The sequence below is a fragment of the Pipistrellus hanaki genome, assembly GCF_964339955.1.
Source record: "Pipistrellus hanaki genome assembly, chromosome: 3".
In the NCBI taxonomy this organism is placed as follows: Eukaryota; Metazoa; Chordata; class Mammalia; order Chiroptera; family Vespertilionidae; genus Pipistrellus; species Pipistrellus hanaki.
Genome location: NC_140505.1, coordinates 16,449,417 through 16,474,658, shown reverse-complemented (window position 1 = coordinate 16,474,658; position 25,242 = coordinate 16,449,417). Strand labels below are relative to the sequence as shown.

The window sequence follows — 25,242 nt, the reverse complement described above, 5'->3', positions numbered from 1 at the left end:
CAAGGCAGAGAAAAAGAGAGATACTGCAGTGAGTCCTTGCTTCCATGGTTACAAATTCTAATGGAGAACTTAGTTTTTCTAATGCCAGTCTGGCACAAATGCAAATTCTTTCAAAGTGAGAGCCCATAGTCTTATAATTAATTTTGCTTGTGTGGAAGACATACTGTGGAGTGACTTTAAAAAATGAGCCTGTCAGGAAACACTGTTTATTGTATATGCATGTCTAAGTGTCTGAGATTTTTCCTTCACTTGGGATCCAGTTATGAAAATGTTTTCCTCTGATAGTGTTTTGTTTTGACTAGTGATAGAAGAAGAATGCAGAGATTCAGTTCCAGAGGGACCATGCCTAGTCCAGAGGCCTCTGGAAATGTTGGACAGCCAGAAGCATAAAACAAATTCCATCTATTTCCATCCTCAGTAACCATCAAAACAAAGCTCACTAAAACAGACAAGGCTAGCGTAGTAATTTGACAGTTGGTTTATTTTCTTAAAAAGTTATTGGTTTGATTGCCTTTGATGGGGAGGTTAAAATAAATAAGTCAAATAAAATATTAATGTATTTCAGTGTTATCTTTATAGTGAATTGAAGACTTCTTTTTTGTCGGTGATGCCAATGCAGTTTTAAAGTATAGTTAATCAAATTTCCTGAGTTGTTAAGGAAATGTTTTAATTTCACAGACATTTTGACCTTTCAAAACAAACAAACAAAAAATACATTGTGGTCAAAATCAAAAGAAAAAATTATATTACATACATACAAATATAGACCTGATGATTTAATTTATAATTGGTTGCTTATAGAAACTAGTTTAATCAATGAAGAAGTTCAACATGAGTCAAAGAAATAAGGATTAGTTATTTGACAGAATTCGTTTGGTAACTACTTTGGATCTGCAAAATCACTGACATGGCAAAAGCTAAAGATGTTTTTAAGTTTTACAATTTAAGTTAAAAGCCACAATCTTCATAAATACATGAAATGTGCTGTTGATGGTAATTAAAAGAAATCCATAATAAAATCATCAGAATTAACATTGCTTGTCCAGTTAGAAACATGATTTTTCCTTCTTTCAATTAAATTTGATAAAAGTATGCAAGGGTCTAGTAACCTGCTTCTCATTCAACATCTAAATCAATTTGAATTTTTTATCCTTACGACATAATTTTCATACTGAACACTGTCATAATGTGACTGCCCAGTGATGGCTTTCATGCCATCAATCTCCCCAGGGTGTTAGGTATTTAACTCATATCCCACCATTGTTCTAAGGAAAAGTGTGCACACTCCCAAAAAGTCAATAAACTCCGTGCAAACTAAAAGACATTTTAAAAATAAGGAGTAAACTAGATCTAATTATGGACAATAGAGATTCAAAAGATCCTAGTTTAACATGATGAGCATTTTTCCATGTTGAATTAAGCACGCAGTTCAGTCAGCAAAGATATTCTTTTTATATATCTTGTTTATGTCTACCCCAAATATCATAAGCATTCCATTAGCATTAACCCAGTGATTAATGCATATATGATGGAGTCAGGTCCTAATCAGTGATAATAACTGCCTACAACTATTTCCCTAATCGTTCATCTCCCAACTCTTTTTCCTCTGACTAACAAAGACATGCCTACCAAAGTCTAAGGGTTCATGTAGTTACAGGAAACCAGATGCATTATTTAGAAGGATGCAGAGGCTAGAATGTTCGGCTATGCCGCTTACCCTAGCAGTAGTAGACTCTAAGCTATTGGCAATAGGAGCCTTGCCAGTGCATTAGAAGATGAGATGGAAGAGATGCCTGCCAAATAAAATAGCTAAGTAATAACAAATGTTAAAGAGCCTTGGGGGTTGGAGGGAGTCCTAGCTGACAGCCCAAGACAATTCAGATCACCAAGCTTCCGCATCGATGCAGAAAGGAGAGGCATAATCCCAATTAATTCTTTGCGTCTTCACCATCTTGACTGCTTGCTTTTTAATTACAGTTATGCATTCTTTCTTTTTAAGTCACTATAGTATCTGTATACAAATGGGAAAATTACAACCGGTATAAAATAGGTGTGGTACACACTATCAGATTTCAAGTTCAAGTATAATTAGCTGTGTATTTGTATTGCCTACCCTGTTCAGAAATTCATATCACTGTTCTGGTGATACAGAACAAATGGGTAGTTTTGCCATTTGATTTCAAAGAAAAGGAAATGCATTCACAAAAAAGTCACAATTTCTTATTCTTTGTGTGCTCAAAACGGATCTATTGCTACAGACAGATATCTGTCATGGCTTTAAGTAGATTTTGAGATAGTGTCATTCAAGTTTCATCTTATGTTTAATCATTGTCAGTCACTTGGAATGTACACCACAGTACAACAAAAGGCTGCATGCAGCAGTGGTTGTGTGCCATCTTCACTGGAAACTGACAAAAGAAGTCAAACCAAACACACACAAGAAAGAGAATTTACTCCAGGAATTATTAAAATCAAATAACCTGTCATATCAATCTGGAATTTAAACAAAAATCTATGGTTTTTATTCTGTATGTCAAAATTTAAGATCTATCAAAATCAAGGAAGAAGTAGCTGAGGTTAAGTATCACATATTCTGTTTATTCTTTTTTTTTTTAATAACCTGAGTTCCAGATATTTAATACATACACCTTTTATCTGCCATAACAAGCTCTGCCTTCTCCCTCCATCTCCAAAGTGTGTGTACTAGAGGATGAAGGTGGAGACGTTCATAGTATTTCTTCAAAATTATCCAAGTACCAAGCAAGCAATTTATTTATATAAATATATAATCATTCTAGTTTTCATGCCTTTTATCATAGCAAATATGTGTATATATATATATATATATATATATATTTGTACCTTACTCAGGAACCTTGACTCATAAAACTGACTTGGTCTAAGTAAACTCATTAGGGGAAAAGACTATTGTTAAACTCAGCTGCAATGATCACCTGCCCTTTCAGGAGAATAATAGCAAGACTGAGGTCATAAGAGGAGCCCTCTGAGGGTTTTCCTTTCATGCTCTACTTCTATTATCAGTGGGTGAAAAGAACTCAGGACATGAAGTCAGAGGTGCTGGAGTGAAACCCTGCTTCTACCAACTCCCACTATATAAACTTGATAAATATTAAATTGTCTCAGCCCCTCAGTTTCTCCACCTGTAAAATGGGACTGTTTTATTTCATCTATTCGCAGATGAAAATACCTGACACATAGTAGGTGCTCAATAAAATATGATTTACTTTATTATAATGATTATCCTTAGTAATAATAAAAGAAAACTCAACCTTATTAATGCTATGGTGACATTCATTCCCTTATTCTCAAATAAGTGACTGACTTTTCAGCACCACAGGGTGGAACAGCGACCAACCAGTTAATATGGGTGTTTGCAGGTATTTTGTAATAATCCCATCTAAAGTGTAACAGTCTTGTAAATCACCACATAAATAAATTTTTATTATAAAATAAAGAAAACTTCCAGATAGAAAAGCCAGCAATTTTTAAAATAGAAGCATACGGTGTGTGAAGTACTTCTCAAATTGTTTTAAAATCTCTAATAAATATTATTTAAGGTTGTTGTTTTTTTTTTAACTCTGTTTTGAAAATATTTAAATATTTGTTCCATGATTTAAGATTTAGGTGGGCTTTTTTTACAAGGATATATGTGTACAACTTTTTAAAAATGGTGGTAGTCTCACTATAAAATAATCACCTCATTATTAATATCTATTTAACAAATACTCTCTAGGAACCTGGGTGATGATATGTTAGGGCTGTGGTCGGCAGTCTGTGGCTCTCGAGCCACATGCGGCTCTTTGGCCCCTTGAGTGTGGCTCCTCCACGAAATGCCACGGGCTGGGAGAGTCTATTTTGAGGAAGTGGCGTTAGAAGAAGTTTAAGTTTAAAAAATTTGGCTCTCAAAAGAAACTTTAATTGTTGTCCTGTTGATATTTGGCTCTGTTAACTAATGAGTTTGCAGACCACTGTGTTAGGGGAAGGGAGACACAAGACACACAGAAGTCCTTCCCTCTAGGCCTTACATTCTAATTTGGGAACCAATGTGCACACCAGTGACCACAGGAAGTGCCAAGCTTGCTGTGAACCAGAGCATGGGAGCACCAAGACAGTGCTGCCCCGGAGTGCAGCACCATCTAACATCTCAGCATAACGCTGAAATAACAAAGAGCTTGTTTCACTCCTTGTTTAGGCAAGAACGATTTTATCACTCCAGAAAATCATTTTAATAAAATATACTCAGATCTGCACTTCAATTAAAAAAGGGGAAGATGGATTGCCTGGGGTAGAGGGAGTGGGAAGAGAATTTGTATGCACATATGCATCACCCATGGGCATAGACAATAGGGTGATGATAGTATGGGGCATAGGTGTGGAGGCGAGCTGGAGGAGATCAATGAGGGGGGAAGGGAGACCTATGTAATATTTTCAATAATAATAATTTAAAAAATAAATAAAAATAAAAAGGAAGGAAGGACCTGTGACATTTTATTTTATTTTTATTTGCTCATTTTCCGTGTCATATTTGTGCAAGGGCCATGCTAATCTTCTCTGTATTGTTCCAATTTCAGTATCATTCCAATTTCAGTATACGTGCTGCCAAAGCAAGCACAGACCTGCAACATTATAAAACTGAATGAAATTATAGCGGACCCTATTTCTCATGAAGTCTCTTTCTCCACCAGAGCTTCTATTAGACTCACTCCTCAGTGTGCTTTTTACTGAAAACTTCACAGCCAATGGGGGGAAAAAAAAAAAAAAAGCAGAAAGTTTTACTGTAATACTCGTTTCTGTACTGTAGAGGATGTTATGTTTCATTTTTATTTATTTTTTCATGAGGCTGAACAATTTTAAATCTCAGCTCCCTTTACCTGTGCAGTAAAAAGGGTTTTAAAGATCCCAATAAATGCCTTATGTGAATCGCCTACTTCCTTCCTGAAGCTTATCTTGCTTTCACACACAGTCTCATTTGCACACACAAGGTAATTCTCTTGCCCCCATAATCTATTTATCCTACAACCCACTCAAGGACTCTTTGTATGGTTTATTTTTGCACAGATAACTTGAGGAAAATCTGAACAAAGATGCATTTCTGCTTTGGAGCACTGGGGACATGACATTAAGAATGTGCCATGAGGATAATCCATCTGGATCAATTAAAGGGAAATGTACCAAAATGTGTAAGAAAATCTATAAGGCCACTTAAATCATTTTCTCTCACATATATGCAAGGCTATTCCATTTCGTATTTCCTTCAATCATACCACATTTTTATCATAAAAATACCCTGTCTAACAATACCCCTGGTACATTTCATTAGAGATGGAACATACTAAATTTTATAGCTTTTTTGTTTATTGTTTGTTTGGGGGGGAAATATGCAGCAACTTCATTCTCATAGCACTGCAGACTAAACATTATAAATCAAGTGGCAGAAACAGGGCCATCCATCTTTAAATTTACCACTCGCTATTTGACCTTAGTTGTTACTTAGCATACCCCTTTCTATATTTCACTTTTCTGCTATTAAAATAGACAAATTAATAGCCCCAAATTCCTTTTAAAAATGAAATAAAGACATAAAATGTATCATTACAAATAAAAGTTCTTGCAATATTTAACAAAGGCAATCTCAGTCTGTTTCTCCCTCCTCTCAAGTCACATTTCTAAAAAGGAAGCTTCATATTAACTGAAAAAAACAAAACAACAACAACAAAAAAGCTCTGAACTATCAGAGCAAAGAACAAAATGATAGCTCATGTTTTATGAACACACCAAATCTTCCACATAAGAGACAGTCATGGACTGGAATGAAGATGAGCACAGCTTTAGGCTAGAACCCACAATGGCCCATAATACTGCTTATGAAGATTTAGCTGACCTCTGGCAGACGGGAGAGAAAAATGAGAAGTGCCACTGCAGCAGTTCTTTGGTGATTAGTTGAACTATGCATACAGAGTGCCTTTATTAAAGAAATGAAGGAATGCTAGATGCATTATAGCGAGAGGAGGGCAGAGAAAAGTGGGAGATGGCCACGGAGTCATCACCTTCTTAGGTTTAGTGGTGCTATCTATGATGCTCACAAAGCCTCCCTCAGTGCAATCCCGTACTTAAGATCTGCTGAGGTTCCTATGCAATATTAAATGGAAGGGGCTAAACATGCCCCTTCCATGCTGAAGGGGAAGGAAAGGAAGGGGAGGAGAGGGGAGGGAAAAGGAGGGGAGGGCACTAATCAACATGCAATTACTCTGGTGAACGAAACTAGTTGCTTTTCAAAATCTGCTTAAAAGAACCTGGATCAAGTGCTTTTTGACTTTTAAGTTGAAGGAGTATTTTACAGATTTCAAAATGCTTTCCATGCATTCTAATTTGAAAACTTTAACTCCCTTTTTTTTTTTTTTTACTCCCCCTTTCCCCCCACAAAAGCATGATTTCTTGGATTAAAAAAGAGGGCATTCCTAAGAATGATTATAATGAGCTCATTGGTACTAATAATAGTCTTTTAAAAATATTTCAATTGTCTTCAGTTTTTTTACCCTATTATCTAAATGGTGACCCTGCTTGACTTGTGTACCAAATTAATTTTCAATGACATCTATGTTTAATTTTAAATTCTCTGTGACCGATTTCTATTTTCTGATTCTTCTGAAGTTAGCTGTAGAGGACCGTGTTGGTTTGGCCTGTCTAGCCTACCCTCCCCTTCTTCAGAGACAGAGCCCTGCTCTCTGTAATGAACCTATAGCACGCAGGTCCCAGGAGGCTGAGCCCATCTGCCTCACTAACCCAAACACACACAGGGCTGGATATCTGACCTTGCCCTGGCCCAAGCAGAGCCATTAATCTCCCTGGATACAGTAATTATTTTAGGGGCAGGCATTTGATGCAAGCAGAGCCAATCAGATTCTCCCTTAAAATTTGCTGTTTGGCTAAGGGAGTAGACTGTCTGCTTTTAGATTATGAGCTGAGGGATACAGGCTTAGAGATACCAGCGGCTATCTCCCGGTCAGGCAGAGAAAAGCCACTGAGCATGAAGCTAATATTTGTAGAGAAGCAAAGCACAAAGGCTAAGAAACAATCCTGTGATATCTCTTGATCCTCTGGGCCAGCTTTATATTTAAACTCTTGGAGTCCACTCCTAACAAATCACCATTCCGCTTTTTTGCTGTTTTATTATGCTATTCCCCACTCCTTCCTCTATCCTGTTCCTTTCTTGTTTTATATTTTAGAAGTGGGAAAGCAGCTTCTTATAGACACTTTTCATTAAAAGGCCTCTGTTTCCATCTTATTTCTCAGATCCCTAAATAACTTGGGGGAAAATGAAGAATGAAGAAAGCCACAAAGTTCAGTACAAGAAAATTTATCAAAATCTTTCCAGCTCTGCCCTCCTAGATGCTTTCTTGATATGTTCCTCCCCTGTCTCCATTCTCTGACCTCCACTTGACCATTTCCTGGTTTGTTTGTTTGTTTGTTTGTTTGTTTTTGTTAATCCTCACCTGAGGATATTTTCCCATTGATTTTTGGGGAGGGTGGAAAAGAGAGGGAGAGACAGAGAGAAGTAGCAATGTGAGAGAAACACATTGATTGGTTGCCTCCTGCACCCACCAACCAGGGCTTAGGACCAGGGGAGGAGCCTGCAACCATAGTAGGTGCTCTTGACCTAAATCAAACCAGGGATCTTTTAGTCCCCAGGCTGACACTCTATCCACTGAGCCAAATGGGGTAGGGCTCCACTTCAGCATTTTTAAAACATTAAACCTATTTTATATATAATCCATTTTACTGATATGTCTCTGTGATTAAAATAATTACTGTAGTTTTAATACTTCTCTTAAACAAAAAACATAAAAATGTCCTGCCTTCTCATAGCTAATATACAAAAAGATGGAAGATATTTTTAAAAATTCAAATAAAAAGTACCCCATAAGAATAAAATACAGAGAAGTAATTGCTCCAGGTCTGACAATTTTCTACTAACAGATTTAGCTATCATGCAAATAATTTCCAGGATTTGTAAAATTATACAATAAATTAAATAGTAGGTAGCCTGACCTAATGCAACACATCTATCCCAAATATAAAATGCCACTGAGGAAAATTTGTCTCTTTGATGAAGATGAGATTCCCATGAAAACAATGGCTCTTTGATTATTCCCATCTCTGTGAACAGCATATTTGAAAAAAAGACCACTTCATTCTCAAAGTAACAAAAGCCAAAGAGTCAGTCACTAAATGATTTTAGACCAAAAGGTATCTTGATACCTTTTATTTTAAAACTAGAGGCCTGGTGCACAGATTGTGTACTGGTGGGGTCCCTCAGCCTGGCCTGCAGGGATCAGGCCAAAACCAGCTCTCCAACAACCCCCAAAGGGTCCTGGATTGTGACAAGGTGCAGGCCAGACTGAGGGACCCCACTGGTGCACACTCCCCTGTGAGCTTCATCAGTCTGTGGCATGTTTGCATGCCCACAGTTTCCGTTCTTTCGTTGAGCATCTGCTCCCTGGTGGTCAGTGCACATCACAGCTACCAGCCGGTTGGCTGGTTGGCTGGTCAACTGGTCACTTAGGCATTCATATATATATACTAGAGGCCTGATGCACAAAGATTCGTGTGAGAATGGGCCTTCCTTCCCCTGGCTGCCAGCACCACCTTGGCTCTGGCTAGAGCTGCCTTTTCACTCCAGCCCAGAGCAGCCTTTCCATCTTCCCAATCAGGAGCAGCTAGGGCAGTATGGAATGCCATCTTTGTTGGGTTAATTTGCATGCTCCTGACTGGCTGGTGGATGTCAGGAAAATATGGTCAATTTGCATCCTACTCTTTTTAAAAATATATATATCTATTTTATTAATTTTTTACAGAGAGGAAGGGAGAGGGATACAGAGTTAAAAACATCAATGGAAGAGAAACATTGATTAGCTGCCTCCTGCACACCACCTACTGGGGATGTGCCTGCAACCAAGGTACATGCCCTTGACCAGAATCAAACCTGGGACCTTTCAGTCTACAGGCCGATGCTCTATCCACTGAGCCAAACCAGTTAGGGCTGCATCTTACTCTTTTATTAGTGTAGATGTAGATGGCCTGACCTTGAGCTAGCTGTATGGATCCCATAAGGTTTTTTAATAAAAGACAATAATATTTAAAATCAGAAGTCTAAGGTTTAAATTTCTGCTCTACTAACTACTTAGCTTTTTAATTTGGACATGTCACATTTCTGAATCTCAAGACTTTCATATGATAAATGGGATGAAACCTAGGTGACAGAGTTACTGTGTGAATAAATAATTTAATAAATAAAACTATGCCTTAGAATATAGACAACTGTACAAATATCAGTTATTTATATATACATAGCACACATACATATAGTTGTATGGTTCAAAAGAATAATTTTGTAGAAGGTAAATTTCAACTAAATACTAAAGGTTAACTATAATTTGGCTCTAAGCTTGATCAAAAAATTTGAGATTATCTCATTCAATGGTGGAATGCAATGAGAGACACTGAATGACTTCAGAAAGGGCAAAAGAATAACTGGAGTTGCAGATAGTAACTGAAAGTAAAGGTAATAACCCGCCTGAGCATATGAATGGCTGTGATACACAGGTGCCTACTCTTGGTTCACATCATTGTATTGTATTGTCTTACACATCAGTAACTCTAAGCAACCAGAAAGACCAGCTGGACAATTCCCTTTTCAAAGCATGCTTTCATTGGTATATGATGCATGGTAATTTGTCCACAACAGACAGAGCCACCGCACCCTTGAAAATGCCATGTTTATAAAAATCTGGAAATACAATTTGCATTCAATTAGAAGTCGCTCTCCAACAGAGACAGGGCAGAAGTCATATTTTGTCACCAATGAAGATCTGAAATTGAAATGCCATTTTCCCAGCTGAGAATCATTTAGCAAAAGTCTGAGCAGTTCCCTCCACAATGAAAGCAGGTAAGTCAGTCACAGCTGTGGATGGACTCTAAGACCCATAGCTCTAAATCTCACCAATGGGCCAGCAGATCTGGTCTAATCTAATCAATATATATTACTGTGTTGTTCCCAAGTGAAAAGCACTGTCTCATTATAACCAAAAAGTCTCTGTAGACAAAGGATGTTTTTTATTTCCCCTTCAGCTAGCTCTTTTAGGTGCCAAATTAAAGATTGAATTGTTCATTTCATTCAGAGATTTCAAAGACAACTTCCTGGATAAGTTCCTGTAAAATGCAGCCTTAGCTGAGAATATGTGATACTTTGAAAAGACGGTGATTTCCTGGCATAGAACTTTCAGAAGCATCGTTTAGACTAAAAATCATTAACTCCTTTCCTCCTCCAACAATACAGATATTGTCCTATATTGCTCACATAAGATGCAAAGGCTCCCCTGAGTTCCATTCTCCCTTCAGGGCCACATCAGTCTTTGAGGCACTAGCTGTCTCCCTGATACAGGGAAGCCTGCTGAACAGTAAAGCTGGGCTGAATGGGCCACATTCATTTTCCCATTAGGCTTGCCCAGTATGGGTTTGAGACACACAAGATTATACAGACATAGAAACTGAGTCCGGGCAGGATAATAACTTGCCTAAGATTACACAGTCATTTGCAGCAGTAGTATTTAGACTTAAGAGCATGAATCCTTCCGAAGTATGTGCTCTTTCCATTTTCCTTACCACCGGGCATGCTTTGATGTGAAACATAAAAATGACAAGGGCTCAGCTGGTTCCAGCCAATGCGTTTACCTTAATCTACCAAACGGACTCCCAATCCACTTTGTAGCAAAGCGTATGCTTCAGTCTATTCTCAGAATCTCATTCCTTTTAACATTAAGTTTATTTTTCTCTGAGGCGACTAAACCTCGCACATCATTGTACTGACTAAGTTTGAATCCTGCTTGTGTGACTTTAGACAAGATACATCAGTTTCTTCATGTGAAAAATGGAATAAGGTTTTGTGAGAACCATGAGCCTTCACATAAATCACCTAGCCAGTGTCTGGCACACAGAAGGCCTTCAATGAACATTTGCTGTTGTTGTTGTTGTTGTTGTTATTATTATTATTATTATTAGAAACATATATTACTACGAAAACTTACCTTTATCTCCTTTCCTTGTTCTATTCATTAGGCTTTTTACTTTTGTTTTCCTCATTTATACATTAAATTGGAATGGACTGTGCTTAATTCAGTAAAGTGGCCGGAATAACAATTGTATTTTTTACAACATTCAACAAAATTGTCGGCAAAATGGGGTCAGAGGCAGCTGGCACTTGAGAGAGAAGTCATTAAGATTTATTCTAAAGAATCCATTTACTTTTTTTGCTGATGTTGTGAAAAGCAGGAACAAGATAGTCCAACTGTATGTTTTGTAAGGTTTATGTTCTTCTCCTTCTAAAACATATCACTTATGTGTAATAGAACACTGACTATATATTTTAAATCACAGATAGACTGATTTACAAAAAAATAATAATAATAAAATACAATGAAAAATTATGTTGCTCTTTATCAGGAGTTTATTATAAGAGTTTTTAAAAATTATAAATAATGATTCTAAAAATAATGAATATACAAGTTCCCAATTTCAAATAAGTAGTTAAAATTTGCTTCACAAAGGGAAGGATTAACTTTGATATTCTGCCAATATTTATAAAATGCTAGGAAAAATAAAATGGACAAAAGTAATAAGATGTTTGTAAATGAAAAATAAATCCCTTAAATACTTCCTGTCAAGGATGATTTCTTTATTGTGACAATGATTGAAATTTTTATTTTTAAAGATTTTAGATTTAAAAATTTTAAAAAAATTCTGATTAGTATTTAATGACATGGGAACAATGCTATATTATATATTAAGTAAATTGAGGGAGAATGGGTAAGTAGAAAGCTAGAATGAAAAACACTGATTAGAAGAAAATATACTAAAATATCAGCGATGTTATTTTGAAGGGGTAGGTGGGCCTGTTTTATTTTCTTCTTTCTACTTTTTCTATTCCAACATGCAGAGAAAAGGAGAACTCTGGGGAGAGACAGGATGTTGGCAGAGAAGACAGGACTGGCTTCCCAGGCAGGATATCAGCAGGGCCAACAACATAAACTACCCTCTCAAAGGGGCCCGGGAGTGGAGGCTCTCAGACAGGACTGGCAGGAAGAGGACATAGAGGACGTGTCCCTACGAGGGTGTGCGCATTGGCACCTGAGAAACTGAAAAGGAATTAAACACACTATCTTTTTCACTCAGAAAAATGCCCCCAAAAGGCAGACCATCATTAAAGCACATCACCAATTTGCTGAATCCATGCTCCTTCAGAGCAGCTTTTCAAAATTTACTATAGAAAATGCCAATGTCAACAGTTCAAAGAATGCAGGCCACACAGACATGATTGCATTGCAATTGCATCGTTCCTCTCTGGCCGAAAGTAAGTAAAACCCTGCTCTTCAGGGCTGACTATTTCTAACCCACGTGAACTCCTCCAAGGCCTTTGACTCTTTTATATATTTTGAATCTGAAAGTCCAGCTTATGGCTCTTGCTGATTCTTCACATTTCACCTCCAACCTTTACTAAATGGAGATCCGTGTGCATCACCACTCTCTGCACTGCAGAGTTCTGCATGCTGCTGCCTTTAAACGAACTGAGAGCCTCACCAGGCTTTTGTTGTCCTAATCAAGCCTGGACTTCAATCCTGCCATGACTGGTTTATAGTTTCCAACCATAGAGCATATTTCATGAGATTAAAAATGTATTAATCAATCAATCCAACCATATTTACTGAGAGCCTATCCTGAATGGAAAGGGATGTACAAAAACCGAACACTGAAATATTTTAACATTATGCTACACAAAGCCTTCTTCCTGTGTCTTAAAATCTTTCTTTACCAACTATTAGGAACTAATTCTGCTGAGAGTTAGAGATCAGAGTCAGATTTCAAAATTATTTTCTCTCTCAACTGCATTGCAATGAATAGAAATGTAAACTGAGAGATTCATTTCAGTTCCCTAAAGCTCTGGAAAAACCAAAAGAAATATTTCCTCCATTCCATAATTACTCGACTATGCTTCAGGATAGCATCCGTCGCCCCATTAATGATAGCATGAAGGGCTCCAATTACAAGAGTTTCAATAACTGTATTCAATGAATCATGCAGGAGAGAAATTATTCCCAGAGGTGGGGGGTGGGGGGGGAGGAGAACACACCAAAAAGAAAAATCTAGTATTTGCTGTTGTCTAATAAGCACTCAAAGATATAAAAACAAAGCACAACATGGCTCCTTAATGCTAGTTAGCTAAAATCTACATAATTGTGCTAAGCTTTTCATAAGGGGAATTAAATAACAACTATCCCAAACTCCCCAGATGGATTATCATTTTGTAGTGTGTAATGAGTGCCCTTAGAATTCAGAGGAAGCCAATTTAGTCCTTCCTAGCATTTCATTTCCTGTTTGATCTTACTAGACTGCTGTCATCAATCCAGTTGAATGATGCTTTATCTAGCTAAAAATGTAGCCAAAACATTATACTTCGTGCAATAAAAGAATAGGCTCGCATCACATCATTATAATGCTGGTACCACCAACCTGAAGGGAAGCGCTTTAGGTCAAACTGTATCTGTTTCAACAGATTTGCAGTACAACTCAAGTTGCCAAAAGTACAGACCTTCTTCTCAAGGACTTCCTACCATGCTGTCAGCCAAAGGAAACTGTTCCTTAACCACTCTCCAGGTTGGGACTGAATAATCAGGAACATCTATTTATTGAAGAGCTTAGCAAAACTGAGAAATGGCTTTAAATAAAGAGCTAACATAAGGGAGAGAAAGACTATAGTTATACGTTTTATTTTCAAGGTCTGATAAATTCCCCTGTCGGATATCAAAATTTAATGCTATGCTTTTCAGAACTTATAAGTATGAAAACTATTTTTACTAGTCCTTGCTAGTAATGTCTTCAGTTCCCCTGACATAGCAGGAGGCACCGATCAGTCTAACAGTTGTAAGAACGGCATAAGCACAAAGCGCATTTAACATTCAACAGATGAAAACTAATCTGAGATCTTGCCCGGGGACTTGCTTTCAAACATTTTCATAATTAGTCACTTGCTATCAAATCTGAATTAAGGGCATCTATATATAGTTTCCTTACTCCATCGCTGCAGGTTTTACATGGGAACTGAGGAGCTTTGGCCCCAGAGCCCCAGACAGCTGTGTATCCTGCCTCAGGCAGTTGCTGAAGGCATCAAGACACACCTAGAAAAACACACACATGAAAACCACAACGTTCTCTGTTGCTCACCCAGAACTAGGCCTCTGAGGCTATTCGGTTATTTTCCAATATTTAAAGACACTACATTATCCTAAAATGACCACGTGTGTGGTATCTCTTAATATCCAGATGTATCTTAAGGGGGGTATCTAGTGGACCCCAAGCATAACAGAGAGCCATTTTGATGCCAAACAGCAAATACCATCTGCTTCCAAACTTGATATACTCCATAAGGGCAGAGGGTTGATGTGAGCAGGGCCTTCTGAAACAGACACTGTTTGGGGTTAAAAACTAGTGAACAAAATGTTTAAATATACTTACAGGAAGAAGTATTTGCTCCTTCGGTTGTTACTGATATTCTAATGGGAGACTCTATAAAACATAAAAGTGGAATGAGGCTTTACTGAGTCATGCCACTTGGATTCTTACATTAGAAACTGGCCAGGCTTAGGCATCATGGGAAAAAGAGGACTAGAAAACAGTGCAACAGAAAAAGCTGAAAAGCATTTCCAAGTCCAAGGAAGATATATGCAATATTCAGAGACAACAAGGAAAATTTCTGTAAGTCCAGATACGAAGACTTTTGAAAGAGGTGAAAATAGAGTGGGTCCATCCACAAAGATCGCCCACACCAACTGCTGTAGGCACTTCGTAAAAATACTAGCAGAGCCACGATGCCGGTGGGATAAAGTCCTTCTCTGACATGTGGTCTTGATTTTTAAAAACGTTAAGCCAGAGAACAATCCCCATATTAAGAGAGAATGAAAGTCAACTTTCATGCACAGATTAAATAAAAGAAGAATGAGAATATTTGCAGGCAACTTGGTCTGCATAAACATCCTGACCAAACACGGTACTAAATAACATCCATGCACGATCCACTAGGGGAATTGTATTAGGATTCAAACAAAACATGCTAGGTAAGTACATAATGCAATCATTAGGGATGTATAGTAGCAAGGTCCTCTTAGGTAGCAAGGATAAGGAAGGAAACCAGAATGTAAGTACAGACCTAGCAGAAAACATAACTCATGCAGAAAGAAAAGACCTAAGGGTTTATATTAGTAAGAAATAAGAACAACTTAGTATCAAAAAAGGATTGAAATTCAGCAGCCAGAAGTTATAATGATTCAAGTTATATATCAGAAGATAATAGTTACATTCTAAATTCCAAGACAAACACCACATAAATTTAAAAGCTCAGGTTCATAACAGCACTACTGGAGTTGGGTAATTAAGTCCCTACATTTAAAATAATAATAATAAATTTCTGAATAAAAAGTGAAGAATTTCACATAAGGATTATTTTCTTTTTATCTCTCTTCTTCCTTCCTTCTTTCCTTCCCTCCTTCCTTCCTCCCTCCATCCCTATCTTCCTTTCTCTTTCTTACTTTTCTTCCTTCTCCCTTCTTCCTCCCTTCATACAAATACTTATAGCTTAGTAATGGTCCATGAATATGCCCTAAATATGGCCAAAACAATCTAGGATATAGAGAAATTTAGCTTTTATGATTTTTAACAATAGCTTTGAAAGGAAGATTAAAACCTAGTAAAGATAAGATTTTTTTAAAAAGTTAGATTGTGTTGTGTCAGACTATATGGCCTCCTAGACAAGCTACAGGACATAATTTAAAAAAAAACCCACAAACCCCCCCCAAAAAAACTTTAAATCTGGAATAATGAAAAAAGTACTGAGTTTGAAGTGTCTGCTCTTCTGAGCTTGCTGACCTATATGACTTAACATTCCTAATGTTTCAGCTTTCTCACTTGTAAAATGAAGCGAAATAATGTCTTGTTTCATGAATCTGTGGTCATTATGAAATGAGAAATAAAAATCTTAGTATACTGTAACTTAGGGAAAAAATAAGTTATTATACCTTTGAAATAAGATTTAAATTCAGGTCTGCAAAAATTTAACCCAGGTCAGCTTCCAGCTGATTATTAATTCTTAAATATGTTAAGGTTCTATTTACTACACAATTACAGGAATAAGAAAAAAAAATTCTCAGTAGATTAATTAGATTTAAAGATATTGGAAAAATGAATGAGTTATGGTTATAGTGCATAAGTTCACTTGGGTTATACGTAGTGAGTATCTATAATATTCAGTCTATAATTGCTCTCAGCAAATATTATAGGCAAGTGAGAAACAAACCAAAAAAAAAAAAAAAAGCAACAAAATTTTTAAAAGTCAGTGGCTTGTTTTTTAAGTTTAGGGACCCACAACTGATCATTAAGTGCTCAAAGAACATATATCAGAAACTGATACATTATCCAGGAATAAACTAGGGTGGATGAAAGAGAGCAGAGGCAGCTAAGAAGAGTACCTATAAAGATATAAAACCTGAATTTACAGCCTAGATGCCTCCTTTCCTGTTCTCATGTCACTAAATTGTCTCTGGACATAGATTTCTTTTCCTCGTGCATGTCTCTCAGGCCCAAGTTCAGACATACATCAAGAACTGCATTCCATGAAGCAAAATCCAGAAAGGCAGATGAGCTGGAGGAAAAGACTGGGGCAGAAAACAAGAGCAGCTGAAACTTGGATGCAGAGGGGTTCTGATTAGTAAAGAAGCAGCCAGCAGGGGTACCAGTCCTTCTGGTTAGTAACATTTTACAAGCTTATTTCCTTACCTGGAGACACATATGCTCTTGCAGTTGAGTTTGGCATGCCAGTGTTGACCTCTGCAAAAATAAAAGGTGATAGGATATTATGATATATAATCAGGAGTCTGCCTTCAACCAAAAAAAATGGGTGTAATAGGAGGAAGTATTGCAAGGGGGTGATGAAAGGTAGGCTTTATCCAAATCCATATAGAGGGTTACAAATGCAAAGAAAGACTGTCTGGGAAAGCATGTCTTCTTTCTTGAGCAAAGAGCATGAGATGAACTGTGCTAGAATAATTAGGAAGAATTTACTGCCCCCACTGGGGTCAAAGAAGGACAGTATATGGCAAAGAGGTTGGGGGCTCCTCCTTAGAAAGGAAGGCAGAAATAGCAGAACTGAGAACATCAAAGCTGTAGTTAGAATTTTAGAATCATAGGTCTTTGGAGAATTATATTTTGGTTCAAAAGCAAAAGCAGGCAATGTTTCTATTTGGGATGGATGGAAAACATCAAGTTCTGGCATTCAACTCTACATAAGATTTTCAATAATAAGCCAGAGGGATGCTTTATCATATGATAGACATACATTTCAGCTGTTCAGGACAGGACACAGAATAAGTAGGAAGCTCCCACCCCAAGGAAAGGAAGAATGAACCTGCACACTCTGGACACACCATTTCTTCAGACTCTGACTTGCTTTCTTACCACCTTTATGGTGATAGAAAGAATGATTCTATTGTCTAATTCTGAAAAAGTTTTTTCACTTGTTAAGATGTATATTTCCAGTAAGGCATAGTTTTATGAAACCTAGAAAGATGTAGAGATGATGAATACCATTCAACTTTCACTGTGTGTATGATGATTATTTAGTGGCATACTAGTATTTTACTATTTACTTACAAAAAGATAAATTGAAACCTTTATGATATATATCTATCTATCTATCTATCTATCTATATATATATATGTATATATGTTATATATATTACAAAAGTTACTAGATATTACTAAAATCCTCAACAGGTCAAATATGCTATCAGTTAATAGCCTGTTAATCATGGAGTTAGAAAAGTTCATGATCAATGTAATTATCTTTGTATATAGATATGACCTTTTAGGATTTCCATGATAGGACTAGAAGGTAAGATAAATTAATTTAAAGGGGTAATCATTTTTAAACCTCAGAAACTTCTCTAGGGATAACAGGTTTTGTGAAATTGGAAGAAAAAAATGGCATAAGAAATCCAGCGGGAATGCTGAAGAACAAGCATAGGTTAAATATGAATATATAAAGATCAGAAATATACCTGTAGTAAGTAAAACCAAATGTGTATTTTCATGCAAATTATATATGGATGGTCCTCTCTAATCAAGCATTAGGACAAAGCATTCAAGGTGATTATTATCAAGCCACCAAAGTTGCCTACACAGGTTCTTATATCACTACAAATGGGACAAGGAGAGGAGAGGAATCAGTATGTGAGGGTGTAGGATACCCTTTGGACTTTCTCAAGCAGCAGACATTAAAGAGAACATTCTGAGTTGGTAATAAAGCAATATCTGTTTCTAACGTGGCTACAACTAGCTTTCTTGATTTTGGCCATAGAAAATAAAATTACTTTTCTTTGCGAAAAATTTAATTAGAGAGAACCTTTTTAACCAAAGATTTATATTATAGCATTTGTCTTTCTTTATGAAGAGCTAGAAGATGCACATTTGCAAGCAAAGTGCCTACATTGGGAGAGATGCTTCCTCATTCTGTCCTTCAGGACTCATCAATGACATGACAGCCAGACTGAAGAAGTAAGCTCAGTCATAAGACTTGGGCAGAAGGCCCAATCCTAGCATGAAGGACTCTTCACATTTATTTCTGACGAACTAAGTAGTTGGTCACTGTGACCTTCCAAGGAAAAATATATTAGAGCTCTTCCATCTTTTGCATAAAAGATACCATGTTAGAGGAAAGGTTAACCATAACGTTTCCTTTTTAAACTGAACATTACATTAAAATACCAGAACAGGAAGTTACTACAAAAGATGTATCTATACAGAGACAACTTAAAATAACCTCCATCGCTATAATTAGATATTTATCTTGGAGACCTTTAAAAATACCTGTAATGATTATAATTCTGAATGAAACCTCCTGATTTATCTCGGGGGAAATATTAGCTTAGAAGTTACATACTTTATACTAAAAAAATCTTGCTAATAAGAAAAATTCACCTTTTTATTAAAACCACTCAGCAAACATTTTCATGTGTGTTTGGAGTAGAAATCATAGATTTAGAAAACGACCTTTTGTTATCAGTGTAATTGAAAATAATTTTATCTTAAATGTTATAGATTTAAAAGTATTAAGTCCTGCAATCTCTTTGATGTTTATTTAAGTATCATGTTTTCTCATAGCGATTTGGAATATTAAATTTGTTAACTTATAAAGGACATCTGCTTCATTAGTGCAAAATAATGAGGATTTAGAATCATCAGGAATTGGATACAACTTATGCTGAGTAGGCAAGTAAACATAAGGGACATTAGTATATTTGTAATGTTTGAATGCTTTTATAATAAATTGGAGCTGGCCTCAAGAAAAAGTTGCAGTGTCGGAAAGTAACACCTTCTGGAAAGCAATTTTTGTAATAATTAGATATGCATGACTTGTTTCAGACTTCACCGTGAGCATAATATAATAAAAATAACTATTTAAAACAAAGCACATATACATATATACAAACATACATAAAATGTTTCTGTGTACATTCAAATATTAGATTATGTGACTATTATTCTAAAATTACAGGCCATGGTTGTGCATACAAAGCATTTGACCAAGTCTCTTTTTTAAAGATTTAGATAGATACACATGTATTAGCACTGATAAAGAAGACTTCAAGAACATGTTTTAGTGTCTGAATTCTTGCTCATAATGAGTGCTTACATTGAAGTAACTAGGAAATTTAAAAATTAATAAATAGTGGAGATTGGATAGATTCTATGCATTCAAAAGAAAACTCTATTCCACTCATATTAGCCTTCTTGGGACTCCTAAATAATACACCAGACATGGAGACTACTATACAAATTATCAAACATATTTTATATGCTTCTCAGTATAACTATAGGTTGTTCATCAATGTTATAACATTTGCAACAACATTGTCACCTTAGGAGAAAAGGTGAGGCTAAGCCCTTTACTCAGACAAGACAATTTTTTAAAAGACCAATTGATATATTAATCAAATTTTATAAAAGTAATATTTTTATGCTCATCACAGATGAAATATCTTTTTATTGCTATGAGGCCAATTTCTCCTATGGGATCTTGAATCTCACTCAAATAATTTTTCTCCTGATTAAAAAAGAAGAAAATCTACTAGAAGATATGATTGATTAGTTGTGTAATCTCCTGTATTAATCTTTTAAAAGGCAGCAATATTTAATTAATTTGAAAACCAAATAAATAATAGCTAGGTCTATTATTCTTGTCCCTAAAATGATACCCAGGAGTTTCCATGAAACTTCTTAGCTAAGAATTCATTGCTAAATTAAGGATTCTTATTAAAAACACACATAAGCTAAATGAAATAAATATACAGTGTATGAGCTTTGTAAGCATAGTACACATGGTGTACATGGCCTTTTAAACTGCCATGTTTGAATTCAAAAGAGGAATCAATCCCCTTGCAGCCATCATGTAATAATGACTCCCTAAGATATTCTTTTTTATATGAAAGCTCAACTGGACTTTGTTAGGTTTGTATTATTCTTAGAAGAAATTAGCTGCTCCCATAGGTTTAGATCTGTCTATTGTATGAAAATTCTTTTTTTTCTCCCAAATAAGGTAGGGATTAAAAAGCATTGGGAAAAAAAGAAAAGATATAAATTTCTAAAATGTAACTTACTAAATTGATTGGTTACATATACTATTTTCTAAATGCTCAAAAATAATAGAAATATGGTCATTGTTTCACTCAAGCATGAAATGATTCAAGGGGAATTTTTTAATTGTTTTTTTTTTCAAATCATTTCATTTAGTTGCTGCTCTAAGTGGATTTAAACAATGAGTTTCATTTCAGAAAGTTCTGAATATTGAGTATAAGGTTTTTATGATATGCTAATTTTATTCTAATAGTTATTGAGCTGTCTTAATGGGATTAAACATAATGTCACATAACAAGGTCATCTTGCTACATTTTTTAAATTTTATTTCTGGGAAGAAAAGTATTTCTTATAACAACACACTCCCTTACATGTCTGCTCCTAACTCAAGTCATCCCTCCTGGAATATTATACCAAAATGTATTTCTAAACATATTGGCTGAAAGAAGGCACCTGTGTGAGAACTTAAGTAAATCACAAGGAATTGTTTGCATAGATGGAATTAGAACAATGAGTTCCAGCAACATACCAGTATCTTTCACCAAGGCTACCTGTAAAGACATGATCAAACCACAGTTGTGTACTTACTCGAAATATGGAGAGGTGACTAAGACAATACAAAATAAACAATTTACTGATATGTTATAGAAACATAACATCTCAAAGGAGTTCTATGTAATATAATATTTTGATAACATTCATATTTCCAAACCTTTTTTTCTAGGACCACCACAGAAAAAGAAATTCTTGAGAATCCCCTACTCTCAAAGTTAAAAGTAAGGATACATCAGGAAGAGAAGGTACAGCCATATGGCAGTGTATAACCACCATAGAATGTTCTTTTCCTCCCTAAATGAGTGTTTCTCAGCAATCTCTGCCCATATTCCTAGGGAGACAGGAATGAAACAACACAGCTGGTGCCTCTGAGTCCCACCGAGCTCAGGACCCAAGCTGACTTGAATGATAACCAGCCTTGATCTAGGCATAGCAAATTCATAGACAGCAGTGGAAAAGGGTGAAGGATCAGAATGGCTACATATTTTCCTTTCAGTTACACTCTAACTAAGCCCCTGCAGTGTATGAGAAGGGTCTCCCAATACACACAATGCACTGGCCTTGTCAGTCACGGCACCTGCCAAGCCACCTGCTCTGATGAGGGCATTCCCCACCCATCACCTCTGAGACAGGGTTATTTTTTAGTTTCTATAGTTTTACTCTCCTGGCCTGACTCCCTGGTAGGTATAGGAGGAGAAGGCTGATGATTTGTAAGCTCTCTAGGTCTTTTCCATGTGGTCTGTTACAATAAGCCCTACCAATCAGATTTTTGCTATGGGGAACTAAGGCAACAATCATACAGGAAGAGTTAAAACTGTCAGAATGCCTTAAAAGGGACCATGAAGAAAAAGATGTCTCAGTGGGATCATAACCAGGTCAGAGTTTTGGAATCATGAAGAGGCAGAGTTGAAAGTAGGAGAGATGAGAAGACACCAGAAACAGGGGAAGAATCAAGACGTTTCTGAAGCACATGAAAGCCAAAAACCGAAAAGAGCCACAGACTCCCCTTGTTTAAATTCACAGAGATGCCTTGGGTTCAATTCCAACTCTTTGAGGCCTAGTAATAATGAAGCTCTACTTCTTCCCCATGGAATCTCTTCCTCCTATGCCTCACACCATCCCTTCAAGTTTTATTCTGTATAAACCAAAGAATCTACCTTAAACCCTGGCAAACACAGTTAGGTATACAGTGAGCTATACTGGACCAGGAATTAAAGCAATCTGGGGCCAAATCCCATTGCTACTAAATATCTTCTGACCCAGAATGTGTCTGTTCAAGAGATAGTCTAAGTCTCCATTTCTTCTTAAATACAGTGAGAGGATTGAATAAGTGTGGATTTTTCCTAATGTTCTAAGAAACACACACACACACACACACATACACACAAGACCACCTCATACTATAATTAAGATTCTTCATTCTCCTTCAGATGCTTTAAATAAGCCAATAAGAACCCTCTCCCTGAAGAATTTTAGTTGGTTGTGGAAGAATGGCCTTCTTGCAATATTTCATGAAATTCTCTTTATTCTTGTCAAGTGAAAAAAAAAAGATTATGAAAAACATGCTTATTTCCATTTCTCTACAATATAATTGGATATATATATATATATATATATATATATATTCAAAAACAAAACCAATTCTTGAATGAATATGCAAAAATAATGTTTCTTCTATGAGAAAAATATAAAAAGCTTATTTTCCAACTTTTGGCATCTCCAAATTTATTTAAAAAGGAACCCTATAGTGTGTGTGTTTTTTTTTTTCTGGGAAAAAACTATAGGGTTTAATAACTCACTGCTTAATCCGGTAAAACAGGAAACATGGAATAATCAATATAATACTACTGTAAGCACTCAAGGAGACCATGACACTTACTCTAATTTGACTTTCCTGGAACTTTATGGTATGCATAGCTACATATATCTGTTCCAAGAGTCAAAATCATAATTCAATAGCATTTACCATGAGGAGACACATTAAGCTACTAAACATGGTATGATAAGAAAAAGATAAGCCACTGAAATTATGAATTTGTGTTTCAGTAGCATCTTATAAGACTCCATGTGGCATAAAAAAATACAAGCAAAAATCTATTGCTTAACCAGTGCTGACTAAAAAATAAAATAATGTTATATTTACCCATATAGATTTTAAATGGCTTTTACATTTTAAAAATTATAAATACAGCTCCTAAAAATAGTATTAGAAACTAGTACCTTTTACTGTCATCCTTTACTCTCCGCGGATGGAGATATTTAAAATGACTATCATTATTACACTGCAATAGAGCAATTTATTGGGAAGTCCTAAGAATTAACCTAGATTTTTCCAACCCTTCCATGTTTTTATCTCACTCCTTTCTATCTATCCCATTAAGTCAACTGACGCAAACTACATCCATCAGTCTCCCGTGATGTTGACTCTGAAAGTTGGGGAAAGTTACTCTTTCCTGCTGGACCAGCATTTTTACATTCTCACTTTAAGAGATTGGGACTTTGCCGTGGACACTCTTTGTCATCTATTACTGAGAAGCAGGGCATCTAGGCTTGGTTTCAGCACAGACAGCAGGCTTGTGAAGGCAGTAGTGAAGAGCGAGATTCAGAAAGAAAAGAAAGCTCCAAAGGTTCTGAAGTAGTATTTTATTATTTCAAGAGATTTAAATGCTCACTGCCAGCATGCCCTCAGCTTCTATAGATGACTCCAATTAATGGAGTACTGGGGCGTTGTGAACAGAGAGCCACCAGCTGCGTGTCTTTTACTGTCCTCGAATATTTCAGAGAAATTATCAGAGGGTGGGTGGTAACAAGTCACTCATTTGTTTAACAAATATCTCTGGGCGCTGTTCTCAGGAAAATAGAAGCTAAAGTTTGTACACAGTAAGAAATGCTTTGCCTCGACTCTTAATTTCAGAATAAGCCTAAAACAAACATACAGACAAACATCAACAAAAATACTGAATGGTCTCACTTTCAATGACCTAGAGCCAGATGTATTAAAAATACACCTAAAAGGTTGCTAAGGTTGCTAAGGTTGCCAAGAATGAAACAAGACTGTGTTGTTTACATACACAATATACATCTATTTATATATAATTATATATATATATGTGTGTGTAAATACATATGATACACATAAATTCTGTATACACATATATGTTCTGTAATAAATGCACATGCATACATACATATTCTATTGTTGATAAAGCCAAAGGCTTGACTGCCCTCCATGACTAATTTAAGGGGAGGAAGAACTTCTTTCTTTTAGCAACCAGTCCTGTCTCTGCCATTCATGAGCATATCCAATTATTTTTAAAAATCTATGTATATTTCAGGTTTTTATTGCCTCAGGGAATCTCAGAGAGCTTACCATATATTTAAAATATATGTTTTCTTGTATTTGTTCATAATGAGATTTTAACACACTAATTTATTACAAGGCTTACCACACAACATCATTACCTCTTATACAGATTCAGAAACAGAATGCAGTAGAGTATCTCTTACCATTTGACTCCACGATGGTGATATTGGCAGAGGCACTATCATTTCCTAACTTGCTGGTCACTCGGCACATGTATTCCCCAGAATCAGCCAGTGATGCTTTGTTAATGCGAAGTTCTGACTTCCTATAAGATCAGAACCAAAGTGGTGTAAGTATATTTCACAGAAATACAGTGATCATCAAAATATATGTCTCTGAAGTTTCAGAGTTCTCAAACTCCCTGCTCTATATACACCATATTAAAACAAAGCTTACTATACACAGATATATATAATTTACCAAAAGTAAAAGTGAAACACTTAGCATTTAAGTTATACCACTGATATAGCCTTAATTTTATCACTCAAATCAAGAATTTTCCTCTTTATTCCTCGACCACCACCATTATGCCTCAGATTTTTTTCTCAACCCAATCGGTAAATATTCTT

General features: G+C 36.1%; 2 protein-coding genes across 7 annotated transcripts in view; both read right to left on the bottom strand.

Moving 5' to 3' along the window:
• The window catches only part of LOC311619108 (uncharacterized protein), a 459,679-nt gene that overhangs the window by 15,594 nt on the left and 418,843 nt on the right, over positions 1-25,242 (bottom strand). The window lies entirely within an intron of this gene.
• Positions 1-25,242, bottom strand: part of NRG1 (neuregulin 1) — a 203,756-nt gene that overhangs the window by 128,676 nt on the left and 49,838 nt on the right. For 5 of the 6 annotated variants that reach the window (XM_084877044.1, XM_084877041.1, XM_084877040.1 and 2 more), the window contains exons 3-5: positions 24,817-24,938; positions 16,900-16,950; positions 14,587-14,637 (exon numbers count right to left, since the gene is read on the bottom strand). In XM_084877044.1, the coding sequence (XP_084733170.1) occupies positions 14,587-14,637; positions 16,900-16,950; positions 24,817-24,938 (224 nt within the window). Of the gene's footprint in view, positions 1-14,145; positions 14,225-14,586; positions 14,638-16,899; positions 16,951-24,816; positions 24,939-25,242 lie in introns of those variants that run through there. The other variant, XM_084877046.1, reaches the window with a different exon arrangement.